The following is a 20,045-nucleotide window of genomic DNA, read 5'->3' on the forward strand; positions in this document are numbered from 1 at the left end:
TTCCCTGATCTTTCTCCACGGGGTCCCCACCCCACCCTGCCAGCTCTTAAGGGGGGATGTCACGGCCTACGTCATGCCTGTCTCCATCGTCCAAATGCATGACCCAGCTCAGGGTAGGACCAGCTAATATTATTGACAAGCAGTGAATATGTTTCTGTTGAAATGAAATATGCATGGTGCGTGTGGGTGATTAGTCATTTAGCCTGTAGTAGAGCTGTGATGAGCTTGGATAGGACTGGACCCTTATTTATATTGTGCAGAGTAATAGTGCTGATCTACATGAAGGTTTTTTTTGTTATTTATGTCCTAATGAGTGCACTTACATGGGCCAAGTACACCTGATCCAATCCAGTTTTTGTGATATTCTTTGGACTTGGGCTCCAATTGTAAGCTATTTATTTGTCTAGTATTTCTAAAATGTATCTCCACACAGCACAGAATAATAGTAATTGACTGGGATTTCCCTAGCTAACCAGTACCGTATGTGCAAGAGGCACATACATCATACTGCTCACATATATCAGCTGAATTCATTTCTGTGTTTTTGTGTTTCCTTTCTGGATATAAGACTGTTGTGCATTTTATCTGAAAATTGATATCTCACTTTAATCTCCTGTTTTTTTTTGGTGCAAGAGTCCACTGAGCTGTACAAAATCAAGCTTGTCATAAGAAAGGTCACATAGATCACAACTAGATTTGAATGAAACGATTACATTTAATTGGAAAGTGATGGCTGGAATCTCTAAAATGGTGGAGCTCATTTACAATGTAACCCTTAGAGTGGAAGCAGCTACTGAATCATCATTTATCATGTTGAAGCTGAAAGCATGGGGCCTGGTATCAGAGGACTGAAGATTCATCAGCACTGAATGGTTTACAAATATCTACATGCCCGCTCAGATCAAAAGGCTACTGCAAGACCAGAAGAGTTGACATCCAGTGTCTTACAGACCACTTATGGCTTTGTGTCCATTTTATCTTTGAATTTTTTTTAAAAGTGTCTTGAAAAAGCCCCTTCTTGTGGTATAGAATCCACAAGATATTATTGTAGCTCTTGTTAAAAAGACTTCAAAGCACTGTGGCATCTCAAATAGACTGTGTTTCTCAAACCCCGGCATCACCGGCCAAAAGAAAAGAAAAACACCAAAGGTTCAAAGGGTTAAATTAGCACAATGATTACTGTACAGTGTTTGGGACTGCTCAAGACCAGCTAAACTGATGTCCTCAACTCATTAATACATGTTAAAGTGTCGGTTTCTATAGTCTCTCGGTGCAGTCTCTCTACTGTATGAACAGTAAGTACCAAAAAACAAGTCATAATTTCACACTGCAAAACAATCACTATGTTTAACAAATGAGCATCCATTCAGTGATTTCATGTGATTCATAAAAGTGCTGGAGTCAAGTGTGTCAATTGTTAATCAGTTCCAGTGGCTCTCAGAGTAAATCCACATTGATGGCCAGTCTTCCAAGAGATTGGAGGTGGGGCGAGGCTACCAGTGGTTTTTCTTGGAGAGGTATGCGATAAGGGCCACGGCCACGCCCACATAAATGCCAGTCCCAATGGTGATGGACAGCACAGCCAGGAAGAGAGCTCGTCTGGAACTGGAGCTGGCCTGGTGAAAGTCCCCTTTCTTCACTGCTTTAGTCGTCTGTTGGGACAGAGAAACATAGACAGGAAACAGAGAAATGCATCAGTAGATGCCCAGGTAGAATAGAAAGAGGAAACAAGCATGCATAGAATATTATTAGAGTAAAAGAAGGGTAAAAAAAAAAAAAAGATGTTGAGGGAGTGAGGAAAAAGAGAAAACAGGTGAAATTATTAATTGGCCCTCTCCAGCAGCTGACTGACAGAGGGATCTGGTGAAGTGTGGCTGCATAAATAATTAGACAGCCATGGTTCTGTTCTCTCCTAAGGGTTTATAAGGCTTTGAAGATTAAGGCCTTTTTTTCTGATGAATTCATTTATGTCTCTGCCTGTTCTAAACGTACACCCTGCTGTCATGTTGTTTCTCTTCCTCAGTGACAAATGTCTCTTTTTGACCTCTCCAATTTTTCTCCTCTTTCTATTTATATGATCTCTTACATAACAACAAGAGAATAGCCAGGCTGCCTGCCTGCTGCCTTTTGGCTTACATCTTTACCCGAGCAACCAGCCATCAAACAGGCCACAGCATAGTAAGCATAACCTGATGACATTCATCCATCATCAAATCATATTATGAAAACCCAACGTAGCTGCTTCATCCAAATCTTATTACTGCAGGCATGGAAAGCCAAGATCACAGACCTGAGAGAAATAGACACAAGAGGATCGCGAAAAGAAATCCTATGATTTTTGAGCTCTTGCCCCATCACCACTTTCAACTGTCTGTTAACTATAAGTAAAACATGTTATGTTTGTGTTTTAGAATTATTACTATGTGCTTTCATTCCAACTGGAAAGCCTGGCTAAAAGGAGGTTAAAACACACACATTCTCTGTTTCAGTTTCCCCCTCATTCTCTCTCTCTCTCTCTCTCTCTCTCTCTCTCTCTCTCTCTCTCTCTCTCTCCCTCTCTCTCTCCCTCTCTCTCTCTCTCTCTCTCCCTCTCTCTCTCTCTCTCTCTCTCTCTCTCTCTCTCTCTCTCTCTCTCTCTCACACACACACACACGCACGCACACAATTTTCACGCTTTGTCAAGGCAGCCCAATTTTCACTTTGCGACTGAAGGTATATTGCAGAGCTCATTGCAGAGGAGTAGGGAATCAGAGAAAAAAGCAGAAAGAAAAATGGAAGAGAAGAAAAGGAAAAGTCAACTCCACACTCCTAAAGATAATAACTGACTCACACTAAACAAATCCCCAGCCCCAGGGCCCTGGTCAGGCACGCTGGCGTGACAGCGACCCGTGACAGGGCGACTGAAATGCTCATGCGTTCATGCATTCTCCATGTGGTTCACAGAGAAGTGACCACAGTGAACAGAATCCCCAGTGAAAAAGCAGTGTGTAATGGTGCACATACTATGTTTACAAAGAGGATAAGGGTCATGCAGTAGAAGCAATTAAAGCGCAGGATGACCTGCGGTTTAGCAACACTATGCATGAACATAGATTAAAAAACTTTATTCATCCCAAAGGAAATTACAGTCTTACAGTAGTAAACACAAGCTCCAAATGTATCTGAGTAAAACAAAACATAATTAATTACTAAGTATACTAACAGCTTCATGGGTCTACAAAAAACATTTATTATTATGAAATATATTATGAGTCATTATGAAAGTGCACATGGTTACATGTCGATGATTTACATATATCTGAAGCCTCATTTTTAAAACATAGCTTCTGCTACAAGATCCAATTTGTCTGGCACCAGCTGTCACACTAATAGCCGACCAAATCCGAAGGTGATCTCAGTTGGGGGAGGATGTGGTTTTTCTGTGTGTGCTTTGTAATTAATTCATTTCGAAAATGCAATCTGTTTCACCCACACAGAGTTATGCAGAGTTATGTAGGTGATGAGAATGTGCAAGCTGCAGCCAAGGTCACAGAGCTCCAGTGAACTGCATGTCAGGCGTAAACAGTGCAAGTGTGATTTTAGGCTCATGGTCACATCTTTATGTTACTGAGGTAGAATAGGCAGCAAGTTTACGTGATGCCATTTCAAAATTAGTTTGAGGCTAATAGTCATTCAACATTAATTTTGTTTTGGCATGTTAAAACAATGAGATTAAAATAAAACAAATGACCAGGTTGCCATTTTAATAAATCAAAGTCTTCGGTCCTTTGATGTGCATACCAGAGCCTACTGCTCTTTAGACTAATGTATCTTTATTTTTCACTCGAACAGCATCTGGGTGGCAGAAGCCATCCTTTCCATTACCAAGGAGCTGATTGAATAAAACTCTCAGTGATATTATTGTGATACATTGTTTAAAAAGCAAACAGTCCAACGGCCAGCTCAAAAGCCTTGTTGGTACACTCCTCCCTCAAAGACCTTCCCCTGTAGCCCTGCAATACAAACCTAGTCAACAAGATTGGTGTAATGCTTCCTGCCGAGGCATAAATTGTAGCTCTGGAACCCAAGAGGCAAGCCAGCAAGTCGTTATATCCAGCTCTGTGATCGATTTACTTTCCTGGCATATCGCTCAAACGTTCCTGACTCTTTGGAAACATGACATAATGCACTCCGGGACCACGATTGCTTGATGGTTTCATAGGCAACTATTCCTGACCAGGGCAGCAACTATCAGGAGAAATGAATTTATATACCAACATCTCTGCCTTTCAGGCCTTTCACAGCTATGAAGAAGATTTATGACTGAAACCTAATTATATGTAGATGTAAAATTCAAAAGCAGTGATTGTATAATTTATTTGTCTCATCCTCCCCAACCTGGCCATAGAAGAGTGTTCTGCATGCAGAACCTGAGATTTACTCTGCGCTGCACCATTCTGAGGCAAATGTTAAACCATCTCTACTTTTAACAAAAACTGACAGTAATTCTTCCATGTGAGCTTGGAGGTGACAGCCTGGGAGATCCAGCTAAATAAAAGGAATCATCTCCGTAAAGGTAAAATGGAATTGTTGCCTTCCTTGTGAAGAGAGAAAATGGAATTTTGCTCTCTGTATGGAGGTTTATTTCCATACATTATTCTCTTCTCTTTTGAACTGTTGCTGCTGAAATTTTGCCATAAGGGTAACATGGCTTTAAACCAAAGCAACATTAGCATGTTATGATGAACATCAAATATGTCTCCACTAATGAGGGACGTACACACAGTGCAATCCCCTCTCACCTTCCAAAAGCAACCCGTAGGTGAGTTAATATACTATGACAGGAACATTAAGGCCAGGCAATAAAGCAAGCCCAACTCATAAGCGTTCTATCCGCACGCACACACTTTGTACAAGTTTTATAGAGGTACTGTATACAAAACTACAGTTTCACTGATTCAGCTTCACGGTTCACTGATTTATGGTGACATTTCATTCAGAATATTTAAGCACGACGAAGCCTGCATGCCTGTCAAGTAATAGGTCGGTACTGCTATAAATATACTGTCAAATACAACAAAACAAATAAGGAAGTATGTCAGAAGCATTAGTGGCAAAGATATGTAACTATGTCTGTATGCATAGCCTGTTATGTGGTTTACACCAAAAGGATGATTTGTCTCTTTCAAAAATACAAATGAATGCCTCAGGCAAACCTAGGCTAGGCTAAGGGTGAGACTTTATAATGAATTTTACATTTTTTGAATTGTGCAGCAATGTATATAACACTGTTCTAAATGGCCTTTTCTTAGCATTCAGTTAAAGAAACCCAAGCTGCACGATGGCCTATGAATTGTGATTGTCTTTAAAAAAACATTTTTTTTCACCATCTGCTAATAAAGACATTTACAAGGCAAACATGATTAACAATACTATTGTTCTGCCCAAACAGGAAATTTAAGCTTTATGTCTTCACATTATGCCTGCTTAATAATATCAAATCAAAGCAAACCTAATAACAACTGTGCAGTGGTGAAGTTGAAGATACAAGGGAAAGATAAATTAAAGTAAACATGATTTTGCTTGAAAATGGCAAAATGCATTTCACGGCTCCATCAAGCTGTTGGGTTATTCTTTAGTACACCTTCAAGACTAAGCATTAGTTTAATGATATAGTACTGAAATGCACACAATACTACACAATACACTAACATGATTTTCAAGAGATACAGAATGCATAAAGAAATACAAGTGTGAATCTCTGCTGACTGAATAAGAACATGAGAAACACCCACTAAAGCCTGTATATATACATATATACATATTTTATATAAGTAAAACCTGCTTTGTCAAATGTGTCCATCCATTGTCCTTGGAACATATTTATTCTGAGATAATGCCTTAAGTGGCCCACACATGCTCTCCTCTGAGACAAAATATTACATAAAGAGCTTGCCCCATTTGTGTTAGAATGCACTCTATAAGTAACAAATCAGATTATGCACACAGGCTTAGTGGAAACAGACTGTTGCAGGTCAGTTTCAGGACTTTAAAACAGGAAACAGTATTTGTAAGGCCTCTTTCTCCCCAACTGAGTAATGGCTTGAGGATTACTGCAAAGACACGCATATGTGTGTGTGTGTGTGTGTGTGTGTGTGTGTGTGTGTGTATATATATCTCACTTGGCTACAGTTGGCTTCAACAGTCAAAATATGTTGCCATTCTTAGAGGTGGTGATGAAAAGGATTTGTTGCAAGCTGTTTACCTCTGCCCTCTCTCACAGAACATTGATCCTGGTCCATTCATAAAAAAAAGTCCTGTTTTTTTTTATATATAGGTGAATGGGTTTCACAGAATTGCCCATCTATTTCCTTCTTGGCCAACCCAGATAAAAGATGAAAAGCACTGTGACAGGGCTGAATGCATAATACATGGCATTTTAACTCCACACTGCTCTAGTCAGGGCTCATGAGTAATGAACTGCTGAACTGTTTCAATTCTTGAAGTTTGCCTAAAACTCAGAGATAAGGCCAAGAATCTAACGGGGGAAAACACTTTCGGAAGACCAGCTGTCACTAGTGCCATAGAATATTAAATCTCACCTTGAATACATACGTTTGTCACACATAAAGAAAACATGCAGGTGGGCTAACAAAGTAATGCTGGAAATGTTGGTATTTTGTTGCAATTACTGGACAGTCCCCTGAGGTTGCACTGTTTGGCAGTTCAGAAATACGCTCAGCCTGGAGAGGGAAAGCTGAAAAAAGCCCAAAACAATTTAGTTTATAATGGCACTCTTGAAATCCTGTTTTGAGTCAGGACAGCAGGGGGTCATAAAGACAGACAGACATCTCGTGTCACAGTGCCCCCCAATACGAGGTGCTTCTGTGTCATTATGATCTGTTTTCTATGGATTGTTTGGTGAAAAAAAGAAACCAGTTATAAGCTGCAGGACCTTTGAAGTCTGTGTTGATACACTGAAATCAAGCTGAAAGCTGTGGCCTAAAGTGCCTCTCATTTTGAAGTCTGTTTGAGGTCCCCCCCTTTGACAGCAGGGTTGTTAAGCAACCATAAAGTAGCTTTCTACACCTCACATTCTACCAAAACCTTGAGGTCAATCAATCCTGATAAGAGTTCACCTTCAATACTCAACTATGACACAAGGTGAACAAGATTTAAGCACGCTTAAACCAACTTTCATTTATTAAATCTGTTCTCTTTGATTTAGATTAAATTAAATATCTTTTTTTCAATGTTCAGTAAAAAGCTTGTATTAGAATGGGTAAACAGCACCCATCCTTAATTGTGGCTGTCAAATTTATGTATGTATGAATTCAAGTACAGTATTGGGCAGAAACATGTATCTTGAGAATAGGGACTGAGAGTCTTCTAAGCCCTTACTGAATGACTCAGGAGCTAGTTCCAATTTCAGGACAGTTTTGTTTTTTTGAGGTTGTTTTTTTTTTTAATAACTGTGATGCTTTGTTTTGGTGGGGTTTTACAAAATTGATTTTGACGTGAGACTTTGTAGTGGGTTTTTTGGGAATTGATTTTGGCGTGGGCTTAGTTGCCAGTGCCAGGCTGGGAGGACTTTTTTCTCCTTTCAGTTGGAGAATTACAGAGCTGTAGGTGTTGAGTCGTGATGCGCAGAATGACAAAGAGCAGAGGGAGAGAGAAAGAAAGAGAAGGAGAGAGAAGTGTAGTGGTCTGTTAGCTGCTTCTAACATCAGCATTTAACGAAGAATCAATGACTGGCCAATGTACCAAAGTCACAAATGCGTACTTTACAGTTCCGAATGGGTTGAAATAATAATATATTTATGATTCATCTGTTTTACAAGCATTTTAAAAGCAGTATCACCATCTATAAAATGAAGAAGCTGCGTGAAACGCAATTCTCTAGGTACCACTGGCATTGACACTTCTCCGCTGGATGGTGTAACTCTCTTGGTAGAGTTTCTGTAATTTCACGCTGGACCTAAAGTATCATGAGGCAACCATCCCTTGTTGCACAGTAATGGGACTCTGAAATTCCCAAGACTTCTAATGGCCTCTCACTTCTCGTGGTCGGCGGTGTTTAGGAATGTGGCACTGATGACGCACTGAATCATTGCTACGTTCCGTTATCTCCAATATACTCATCGGCTCAGTGTGGAGCTAGGTTCACAAAATAGGCACCGCGATGTATGCGTTTATCTCCATGCCTTTACACGGGAGTGCGAGTTCTCAAAGGATTTCATCTTTGCCCTACACATCTCCGATTTAAAACAAAACACAGTTACCTTGTACAGGAATCTTGACAATTTTGTTAACATAGCATATAGCAGCCACCCGAGGCCGGACGAATTCAGCATCGGGAGGCGATGGAAATTGATAAGGAGCTGGGTGGATGACGGCTCGTTACCTCATGTGACAGGTAGAAGGCTGCAATGCCAAGGGGCCAGAAGCAGCACAACATGGAAAAGACGCTCAGGCCCAGGTGGTCGCGCGGGGGCATCGTGAGGAAGTTGTCCTCGCTCTCTGAGTCGCTCGAGTACTCACTCTGCGGAAAGACATTTGAAGGAAACTCTAAATGCTAAGCGAATCAGACAAGGTATGGAGGGCAAACTACAATCTTTCTACAATGAGTTCCAGCCTCGTCTTTCCAAACCAAGGGAAAGACCCAGCCAGTTCAGAAGGACAGCCTATTTGGCAATATGACCTCTAGTGTCTGTTATCTATTCTATTTCTGAAGTTTCCCATTGACATGTTTTGAATTGGTCACCATGGTGAACAACACGTTTGTGCCTCCCATATTTCAAGATATGTTTATGCTATAGTGCAATTTGTGTTATTGCCTGAAGTATATAAAATTCCCATGTGATATATTACTCCTCCAGAACAATAGCATGATTTGCCATTCAAATGGCAGTGGGTGCCAGCCTAATTGAAAAGTATGGTTCTGGAGAAAGGGAAAGATAATCTATTTTTGAATATGAGTGTAATCTACTTTGAGAATTACTGTCACTAAACATCCTGAAATGGTCTTGATATAAAGATAACACAGTCAGCAATATCAGACATTTGCATACAATATTAGAGTGCTGAAGGTTAACGAAAACTGAATATGTCATGCAGATGGACCAAACAGGAAGGATTATACCTGGTGTTGATGACAAACTGATCAAACAAACAACACATCGTGCCTTTTGTTCATAGAGAAAGACAGCAGATTTAATGATTATGTCACATATTTGCAAACCATGTGTTTTGGTGAGAGAGTATTGTTGTATAGGTCATGGATCTGTGAAGTGTTTTATTTTGTTATAGTGTTATTTTCCCTTTATTGTGGGTGTGCAGAGGGACAATACACATCTCTTGCCATAAGTTTGCACCAGCATGCTCTTCTGAATATGGTCATGGATAGGGACATACTGCACCACACTTGATGAACAATGTTTTTTCTCTCACTCTCTCCCTTTGTCATGTGATTCCATTTTGCAGTCTCTCCCTCTCTTATAAAACACCCCATTGCAATGATTCGGAGCCTCGTGTGTCATGGCAACATAAATCTTTTAGTTTTAATACACTCTGTCCCTCTAAAATGTGTTATGGAAACTCAGTTGCAATAGTGTAGGTGTTGTGGAGATAGAAAGACTGAAGACTAGTAACGGTGTGGGGGATTGTACACCTACATACACATACACACACACACTTGCACGCAAAAAGATAATGGAACATGCATCAGTGAAACAGCAGATCAAAGATAAACAAATCATATGTACATAGTTAAAAATGTAATGCATTTTCATCCTCTTCATTCAGAATGTAAGACCCTTAAGCTTATTGCATTTGATGAATTTCTGAAATTCAGTGTGATGCATATTCATGGACAGCAATGTCAACTAGTCTGCACCCCAAATGAGATAAAATGTAACCGCCAATAGCAACTGATAAAATATTTAATAAAACATATTCATCATTAGAATGCTAAGGAACAGGGGCTTCTGTTATATAGGTATGATGTATATTTGCTTCATTACAGCAACAGGTTTGCAAAGCCAGTCTAAATTAACCCTAACACACTAATCCATTGCCTTTCATACTGACACCTCATTTTGGATTGACTCATGCAACATAAATTCCAAAGTACAAAACACATGGCACATTTTCCAACCAACAATATTGTTCATTTATTCCTAATATGAAGCCAATTCCCACAAAAGAATTTTGGTGTTTGTTTCCAATTATCAAATTGGAGTTCTATCGTGATTTGTCTATGTATAAGCAGGTAAAAAAAACAAAAAATGATCATCAGAATGATTTCCTCACCGAGGTCCAGCAGCACTGAACAACCTCTGCATGCGTTCTCAGACCTCTCATTTATAAACTGCATTCTCTGGCGGGCTAACCATTACAACGTATTCAGCACTGCATGTCACATGGTGGAAGGCGTGGAAAGGGGAGGGGCCACAACAACCTGAAGAGTGTGGCTGCATAATACGCAAGTCAACTGCTCTACTAATTGGGTACCAAAATGAGTTTCAAAAGTATAGTTTTAACAGAAGGTCTGAACACATCCTAAATGGTTAATATAGTTAGAATGGTGCAAGGGGCTTATCAGTACTGGGAGGGATAATGAACGACTTTCTGTGTCTGTAATAGTGTAGTGCATTCAGCAGGAGGACAAAGTGCAGTATGTCTTACTGAGGCAACAATGAGTCATGAATACTCCTTCATATTTACTTGGTTAAACCTAAACAGTTTTGGTTGCCTAAGGCAGTTGTGCACTGGCTTTAGTTCTTCAAAGGGTACATGGTGATGTTTTATTTAAAGGTTAGATTTTCTTGAAAATGTTTGCAAAAAACTGATAGCCCTAGCTCATAATTCAAAGGAATTAAAAAAAAAAAAAAAAATATATATATATATATATATATATATATATATATATATATATATATATATAGACAGTTGTAGGTAGTGTTATGTCAATATATGTGCATTATATTATATTATTAAATTTCACTATATAAGACTTTATTTGCCCCACATTCATACTATGTAGTTGTGTAAAAGCCATTTTTACAATACAAAAAAGGCACTAAAAAGTGTTAATTATGGGCACAATATAAAGTAAAGGAACAATTACAAATTTTTTTCTTATAATATTTCAATATTGTATAATTATTTTATGACTGTATGACTGTCTATACTAGGTAGAACTTCACATGAAGATTCTCTTGCTGCTTTTTTGGACATCAGCTCAAGGTTTCTCAGAGGTTGTTTGATTTAAATGAAAAGACTACTAACTAGGCCCCCCAACACATCTGCATGTTCTCCTCCTGTCTCAACATTATGGTCGCATCACAGGGATCCACACAACTGCTCTGTCACCTCAGAACAGGTGGCGAAGCCAGGCGGCACACAGCAGGAGACTGACTGTCCATACTGCCACTCCACTCACACCCTCTCCTGTCTGCCTTCCAACAAGCACTTCCCCCCACTAAATGCACACACACACACACACACACACACACACACACACACACACACACACACACACACACTCACACACTCACAGCCAGTCATGTGGAAAGAACTTGAGAAACATGCTCCATATGACTGGATAGTGTGAAATGAATAACAATAAACTACAATTCGCATAAAATACCTGCATACAGGATAAATAGCATTTTAAAGCAGGAAAAATAGTGGGGCTTTGGAAAGCATATGTACTGCAGCCACTAACATGCTTGGCACTGCCTCATGCTACGCATGATAAATGTCCTACTCTTACCTCCAATTCTTGAAATTCATCATCTTCATCCACATCATAGGAGAGAGTGTGAATCTTGGCATCCTCCACAGACAAGTCCAGGAACTTGCTGTCAGCGACCATGATCCCATCTTTAGTGACGGCAGCAGCAGATGAGGCTGGAGCCATGTCCTCGATGAAGGTGGTCTCACAGCAGTCGCTGCACTCCCCCCATGCTCTCAGCGGACCTTCCGGGTACATGATGAGGTTAGGCCTGAAGAAGGAGTCCATCGCCTGTGGCAGGGCACTGGGGTTGAGCAGCTGGGGGTGGTGCCCCCCAACACAAGACCCACTGCCATCCTGGCTCGCCTGTTGGGGGGAGAGATTGACTGCCATGTGGCTCTGATAGTGTGGGGCAGAATACACAGGTACCAAGCCGTCCTTGGTCTCCACCACTATGCCGTGAGTGTTGATGAGGCCGTTGCGCTGGTAATGCTCAGGGCCTGGGTCTCCCATTGGCGATGGCTTCCGCTGACCAGGAGGGTCTTTCTCCTCTCCTGCCCACAGTCCTGCCCTGAGCCCAGCTTCCATCCTGGCCTAGTGAATGATGATACTCCTGTTGCTGGTTTGCCTCAGGAGTGATGCTGAGGAGGCATGAGGTGGAACCATTGCCTCTTTCCTTCCTGTATTAGAAACAAATGTGATGTCATATCTTTCCATTTCCACGTTTACTCACAAAGGTTTATCATAGCCATTCATATCTAATCACAAACCACTGCCACAATCCGGAGAGGGCTGCATTGCCACGTACATCCTCCACTTTAAGGCAGCTATTTTATGAAAACTAGGTCGTTATCAAAAGAATAGGGAATATGCTCAAAAATTTGACTTTAATATCTGATTTTCAAATTCTCAATCACCGAGTAATGGGAAACACTGCATTAGCTCTGTTAACTGTGTTTTTATTAAAAATGTTTAAATTAAATTTAAATTCTTTAAATTAAGAGATAAGAAAAATGATCCATTATCTATACCTAAATGCATGTATTTAAAAATATTGCCAACATATTCTCACCAGTTATGAAGCTCTGACTGATGACTACATAATAATTATTACATTTCAATAATGGAAGTTTTTCACAGTATGCTATGTGAATGTATAAGTATGCTAATAATTTAGGATTGCATGCATTACATGAGTTATTGTGTTTCTATGAAGCATATCATGGCATGGTTTAGCACTTCCCACATGTTGTAATACCACGCACACGCAACAGATGGTGGTCCAGATCCAGACTTATGATGCATTTTTCCCATGCCTTAAAAGAAACTCATTCAAAAGAAAAACTAGAACTGATACCTAAAATGTCTCCCTCACAGGATAAACTATTTGCTTTGTAAAATAACAAAACAGTCACCAAAAATATTTTAATAGGCAACCTTTTTAAAATAGATCAGCAAACCCTCAAAAATATTGCAATGAATGTCCCACTCCTAGTCATCACGTAGGTGCCTGACATGCCTCCTCCATTTCCTGTTTAGAATTTTTATAGAGATCTAGGAATAGTTTTCCAGTTATGTAAATGCTAGCTGCTCAGACTACACTGTCATGCACCCCTGAGCCACTGATTCTGGGCATAACATCACCAAACCATCAGCAGGCGCATGGCCAAGCTCCCTGGAATTTACACACACTTTTCTGCTGATCTCAGCAGGAAAACCCTTTATCCAAGATGAGAGATGGTCATTGCTGAGGTCCCTAATGCATAATGCACACATCCCTTATTAAGAATGCAGTACACCGTAAAAATGTGCGTCCAAATCTTTAGTTTTGAAAAGCTGCACTTTTCATCACATAATGGATTTTGCATAGAGGCATATCACAAAGGATACAAATATATTTAATAGCAATCTTGAGGATGAAGCCCAATACTACAATAATATTTTTCTTGATGCTGACCATGAGTCTACAGCTTCCCAAATAAGAGTGCAGGGTCCCATAATTAACTAGAAATGCCAGTTCAGTAAAACAGTGGTAAGAGCTCCACTGGATTGAGTCCTGAGAACACTTGTAAATGTATGCCTTATCAGGTCCACAGCTGTGGGTCTTCCTCTGCAGGTCCTGATAAACATATTAACAGACCTCAGCTTCTTGTTAATTTCTGTGTGACCAATTAGATGCTTTTTTACTATGGGGAAAGCTAAACATTTGGAGATTGGATCACAGCGTAATGGCAATCAACTTTCCAGCTTCCTGTTCTGCAGAAAAAAAGTTATTAATGTGTTGGGAAAGGAGATGTTGGAATTTAGAATGAGCCAGTAAAACTGACAATAGGGCCCATAAAATAGGTCCTTGAGTGTTAGTTTTGATTCTCTTGATATAAAATACATACCTATATACATATAAGGTTGGGGGGGGGGAAAATGATTGATAAAATAGGCACATTTTTTAAATGAACACATTCACCAACAGCAACTGTTCATAGACTGTAATCACCTAAATTAATTAAAAGAATTAGCCATTACATGGAACAATCACGTGAAGCTAAGCCCTGTCAGAAGTGTTAGATCATAATTTAGTATGACACTGAAAATGAGTAACTGCAGTATAGTGTAATCATTGGCTTACGATGTGTTGAATCTTCATCAGCACTGATTTTACACAGTCGGAATTTCAACACAGGCTTATTGTTATGATCTGTTATGGTCGAAATGGGACCAGATACTTTAATTATTTTTAGTGCTTGTTGCCTGTGTATTAAAATATCCCCACCAGTGACTATTAATCTCTTGCAGTTAATTCAATAACCTCGAGATGCTAAGAAGATGCAACAGCCTGTTTGAATAATGTTTTAATGTTGAAATGTTGAAATTTTACTTAAATAAAACAATTTTTAAAATGTTTTTAAAAAAGCACCAAAACCAGTCCATTTGAATCTAAACTTTAGTTCATTTCAAAACCAGTACATTTCAGAAAACTCAGATTCATTCATTTTCCTGGTATCTATTTTGTTAACCCAAAATATATGTTCAGTATAAGAGAGAGAGAGAGAGAGAGAGAGAGAGAGAGAGAAAAGAAAAAAGCAAATTTATTGGTAGCACTGGGATAGATGCTGTGAGAAGTCATGAAATCCTAATTTTGGCGCTACCACAGGAGCTGTCCATGGTACCGCACTTTACAGTGTTCCAGGAATAAAAATAGAAAGAGAAATGAGATATACTGTCATTATCTTCGCAGACATACCGTGGTAATCTACAATCCAGCGGGGCAACACGCGTAAAATAGCTAATGCTACCAATTTATACATAACAAACACAAATACTAATACAATGATTTTAATCATTCTGGGCAAACTAAACCTAACCGGCTACATGAGGCTAGAATGTATTTATGTAATACTGGTGCATTCATTCATTTGCTGTACAAGTTCGTGATCTGACTGGTAAGACAAGCACTTACCTTCGGAGCTGAACGCAGTCTATGAACCCAGTAGATATGACGTTCAAACATATGCCCTGCTGCACGCAATTTTTGTGTCTTATATCCCTCCCAATGCGAATTCTAGAGGTCTTAGAAAGTCCAGTGTCCGGTTTGCTGTCCGTATCTTCAAAAAGTAATTTACCAAAGAAAGGGTTGAAAAATCATCCAGATAACAACGATCCGCCTTTCGCGCGGAAACGGTGTAGAGGATGTTGCATTTTGACACTCGTTTTGTTTAGGCTACGGCTGAACCTATGCACACCTACTGCATTTCTTGGACGTTTCGTGGGTGTCGGATCTCCGTACACGAATGTACGTGACTTGAACGTTATCTGCCGTCTTTATAGCAGTGCGCTCACTTTCTCTCTTGGTCCTAAAGACTAATTCGCATTGGGACGCACGTCCCAGAGATTTTGCAGTTTTACATGAACAGTAGTACAGAACATACCGTTATGTTATAGGAACCGTAGCCTACTAAAATCTAAACTGAATTGGGCCTGCTTTTTCAGTGTTAACCCTATGTAGCCTATTCTCTGTAGTTTTTCAGATGTGGCCTAGTTACAAGATGTAAAGACCGTTGTGTTGTAAAGCTAATCAGGAGTTACTAGTAGCTGATCTGATCTGACCAATTGGCCTGTTAGAAGATATATATATATATATATATATATATATTTATTTTTTTTTATTTTTTTTTTTACAAAACTTTTGCAGATTTGGTGTTGCCTACCAAATGTAGGTTGAACTAGCGCAATATTGCCACCCAGTGACAGAAGGTAAACGAACAACATAAGACCTTTTCTTTTTTAATAGTCTGCTATGAAAGTGTGCGTAAAAGACACATTAGTACTCTAAATAGGCACTATACGTCTATGATGGATAAAAAAAATAAGCATTGTGCCCGACGTCACCCCAAAACCAAATCTATCCCTAATTGTAATACATCATAAACACTGTGGAAATATACAAAATGCGTCAGTTCCCAGTTCAATTAGACCCCTTTTGTTCTTCAGACCTGAATCTTTTTTACTTCTTCAGGAGTTGATCTTCGTGGATTAATAACAAATCCAAATCGTTATAATAAAGAATCACAAATTGCACTTCTTTGAGAAAATTCAGTAATTATGTTTCATGCAAAACTTAAATGTGTGCATGAGAGGTGTTTTGTACAAATCCACAGAGATCCCAGAAGCTGCTGTTCTTTTGTTAATTCAAGTAATGCGGCGCAAAGACAGGTGCTTTATCACAATAGCAAACATATCCTAAAGCTGTCTGCTCTGTCCTTTATCTTCTCTCTGCCTTTATTATTTCTTTGGGCTCTTGAGTCCTTCACACTTTCAATTAGGCCCTTATTTTGTTTCTCACATATCAGCTTCTTCTTAGAAATTCTATTTGGTCAGATTGCTTCTTTCTTGTTTGGTGTATTGTAGTCACGGTGATACTGGCTAGCAAAGAACAGTAGGTCATCTTATATATGTTTACTGTGTATATTAGAATTTCGTTAGTTGCATGTGTGTTGCAGTGTCGTGTACATATTGGGATTTTTGTGTCAGAGCACATTTTGTGCTGGGATCACATTATTAGGTGATTGTTTACTTATAATATATAATGAATATATAATATAAATATATATTATATATAGTAATAATATTATTATTGTACATTTATATTGTGCTTTTATCCAAAGAGACTTACAATTATGTCTGAATACAACTTGAGCAATTGAGGGTTAAAGGCCTTGCCCAGGTAGCAACAGTGGCAGCTGACTGGTGGTGGGTCTAGAACTGATAACCTTCTGATTACAAGTTGAGCACCTTAAGTACTAAGCTACTACTGCCTAATTCTAGTCGATTATTATATATTATGTAATAATAAAATATAAATTATTATAATATAATCATACTAAAATGTCTTTATCAACAGTCACAGTGGTCCTTTGGGAACTCCTTTGATCACCATAAGATCAAGAACAACAGCAGGATCACTGTTTTGTTGACAGTTTTACATTGGATACTTTGCGTAAAATAATGTCCCTATGTCAATGTATATAGATTTTTATCATTTGCGATGCGTTTCTGACAATTCTAAATATAAACGCTGACATTCCATGTCAAACGTCAATGCAAAGACAAAAACAAAAACAAAAACATGGGTTTGAATGACTATTTAGAGGCTGTTCTTTGTTCGGCCACTGGGAGCGGTATTGATCCGTGCCTATGTTTGTATCAATAAGATTTCTACGTTTAAAATATTTTAACTTCCGCCACAGGCCGGAAGTTGGTCGTATAATTATACACACACACAAGCGTAGTTGGAAATATTGTGGAGGGATATATGCGTAACAAATAGCTAAGTTTACAAAAACGTGTTCAGACTGGGCAACGACACTTTACCACGGAGACGAAAACTCCATCGACTGAGGGAGAAAGTAGTGAAGAAGGAGAAACCCCACAACACTGGAGGTAAATGAAAATATGTTTTTTGTTTTAGTTTATAGAGCTAAGCTAAGATAGCAAAATTAGCTATTCGTAAGGCCGCGCGACCCACTGGGTTTCTAGCAGTAACAGTGAGCTAGCCTATCGTTAGCTATGTGGCTAGCTAGCCTGCTAGCTGTACTTAAGTAGGAAGTTAAGCTTAGGCCCTGTCCCAGTTAGTCTCCAAGCCCTCGCCAGCCCGTCTCCGCTTTCGCCTTCGCACACATCTGAAGCTGCCATGTCAGAGTGCATCGCCGAGCCACAGACTTTAGGTAGATAACTAGCTTAGCAACTTATCCTGTCTTTCCAAACGACTGATGTACCCCGTGTAGCATCGGGGGTGTGGCTAATGCATAAATCCTTCATAAGTGAGTCAGCATCGAAAGTCAGTACCTGTAGCGAGTTCGCTAGCCAGCGAAAACCGAGCCGGTTTTCCAGTAAAAACTGTACGATCTGTGTTAATAATAAGCTTAGGTAGCCAGATAGCTAGTTAATAATAACAATAATATCATCCCCTTTCTTGGAGGGGAAATATAAGTGAAACTTGTTAGCGAATGCCACTTGCGACGAAGTCAAAGTGGGTAGAGGACCCATTGAGACGTTTCTAAGTTCTGGGTGAGAGTTAACGGGAGGAGATATTTGGCATGTAACGCTAGCTAGCTGCAGTGAACTCTTAATACCGTTGTCGGTTCGGCACAATTCGCAAAAAAAGAAGTTGCCTTAGCTTCGTTACTTGCTTAGCATGACAGCTGGAGTTCGCTGGCCACAACTTCAGCCAGCACGCTAACCTGCCGTTAAGCAAGCAAGCTGGCTAATTAAATCGTTAATGAAAAAGAATGCTAATGTGGCTATGAGATAACAGCTAGTTCACTTGATTAATAACGTTGAGTCTGCTACAAAAATTGTTTCTATCTTTTTTTCTTATGACATAGCCAGCATAAACATCAAGAGAGAATGAGTGTGATGGAAGAGTTTAGCAAAATGTTATCCACAGCGTTTTGCTTTTCTTTTTTTTTTCTTTTTTTTCTTTTTTTTTTAACCAAGCAACCTCTAGATAAGTGACTGAGTTGTTGGATTTCATCTTGCTGCCCCCTAATGATGTGCACCTTATTCTTCATCCTTTTTACAGTTATCTCCTATTTTCATAAAAATTTGCGTATGTTGAAGTAGATATGCTTAATTTAGCTTGACAGGTGAAAATGAAGGAGTTATCTGGTCTTATTTTAGGGACAACAAACCTCTGTATTTTTCTTACAAATATTGTTTCAGACCACTAACAAAGAATGAATTCTTATATGCCATAACCTTTTAAAATGCATGTAGCTTAATGTATTGGGCTTATTCATTACTTCTCAGCTATCATGGTGGGTGAGCGCCGCAATGGGAACCTGCTGGTTCAGTTGGGTCCAAAACAGCAGGCCTATCCAGAAGAGCTGATCCGGCAGAGGCGCACCCACGATGGCCAGACAGAGTACCTGATCCGCTGGAGCCTGCTGGCAGTGGATGATGGCACCAGCTTGGGCGGTGGTGGTAATGAGACAGGTAGTGGGGCTGGTGGCAGCTCAGGCGTGGGTGGCTCCAGTGGCTCCTCGTCGAGCGAGAACAAGACGGAGAACATCCTGATGTGGATGTCCACGGAGGACGTGTACGCCAACTGCCCCACGCTGCTGGGCAAGCGGCCGCTGCTGGAGGAGAAGGCACGGCCCAGTGGCCAGTTCCCATCTGACGTTGCCTTTAATGAGGTGGAGCCCGCCTTTGACATGAAGGGTGATGTCAAGAACCTTGTTGAGCGTGCAAGGAAGCAAATGGCTGAGAACAGTGATTTTGCCATCAGCCTCACGCACACCATTCACGTGCTGAGTGCCTATGCCAGCATCGGCTCACTGGTGGGAGTCTTCAAGGAAACCGGAGCACTAGACCTGCTAATGGAACTGCTGTGCAACAAAGAGCAGCAAACCCGCCGCAGTGCTGGAAAGATGTTACGTGCTCTGGCCTCTCATGATGCAGGTATGTAATAATATCAGTCTTCAGGCTGATATCCTTTTCCCCCTCTGGTGACACATTGCTTGCTCCCAAGACTGAACTCCACTGTTACCAAAAACTTTGTGCCATCAATTTGTTTCTGCGAATCATGTTCACGTTGTAATTCCTTTGCATACTTGCCTCATGAAGAATGTCATTCACTGCTATATTGGATTTTATTCTAGGATTGTCTATAATAGGCTAATAAGAGAAATTCTTGACTGCGACCAGTTTTCATATGTTAGTAGAAGTAAATGATTTTGTTTACATGCACTTAATAATTCAAACATAATCAGGTTTCTGAAGTTATCTGATTATTCAAGTGGTCATGTAAACAGCATACTTCAATTTCTTGGAT

At 39.9% G+C, this 20,045-nt stretch overlaps 1 protein-coding gene across 1 annotated transcript; it reads right to left on the reverse strand.

Moving 5' to 3' along the window:
• Positions 1-668: 668 nt before the first annotated feature.
• On the reverse strand, positions 669-15,667 carry LOC113572736 (synapse differentiation-inducing gene protein 1). Its single transcript, XM_027002549.3, has 4 exons — positions 15,174-15,667; positions 11,756-12,396; positions 8,384-8,521; positions 669-1,652 (listed from the first exon to the last, which is right to left on the reverse strand). Exons 2-4 carry the CDS (start codon positions 12,302-12,304, stop codon positions 1,494-1,496), a joined length of 846 nt encoding a protein of 281 aa, XP_026858350.2. The 5' UTR covers positions 12,305-12,396; positions 15,174-15,667; the 3' UTR covers positions 669-1,493.
• Between the last annotated feature and the right edge of the window lie 4,378 nt (positions 15,668-20,045).

Source organism: Electrophorus electricus, unplaced genomic scaffold, assembly GCF_041902795.1.
Source record: "Electrophorus electricus isolate QZ-2024a unplaced genomic scaffold, ASM4190279v1 Scaffold298, whole genome shotgun sequence".
NCBI lineage: Eukaryota > Metazoa > Chordata > Actinopteri > Gymnotiformes > Gymnotidae > Electrophorus > Electrophorus electricus.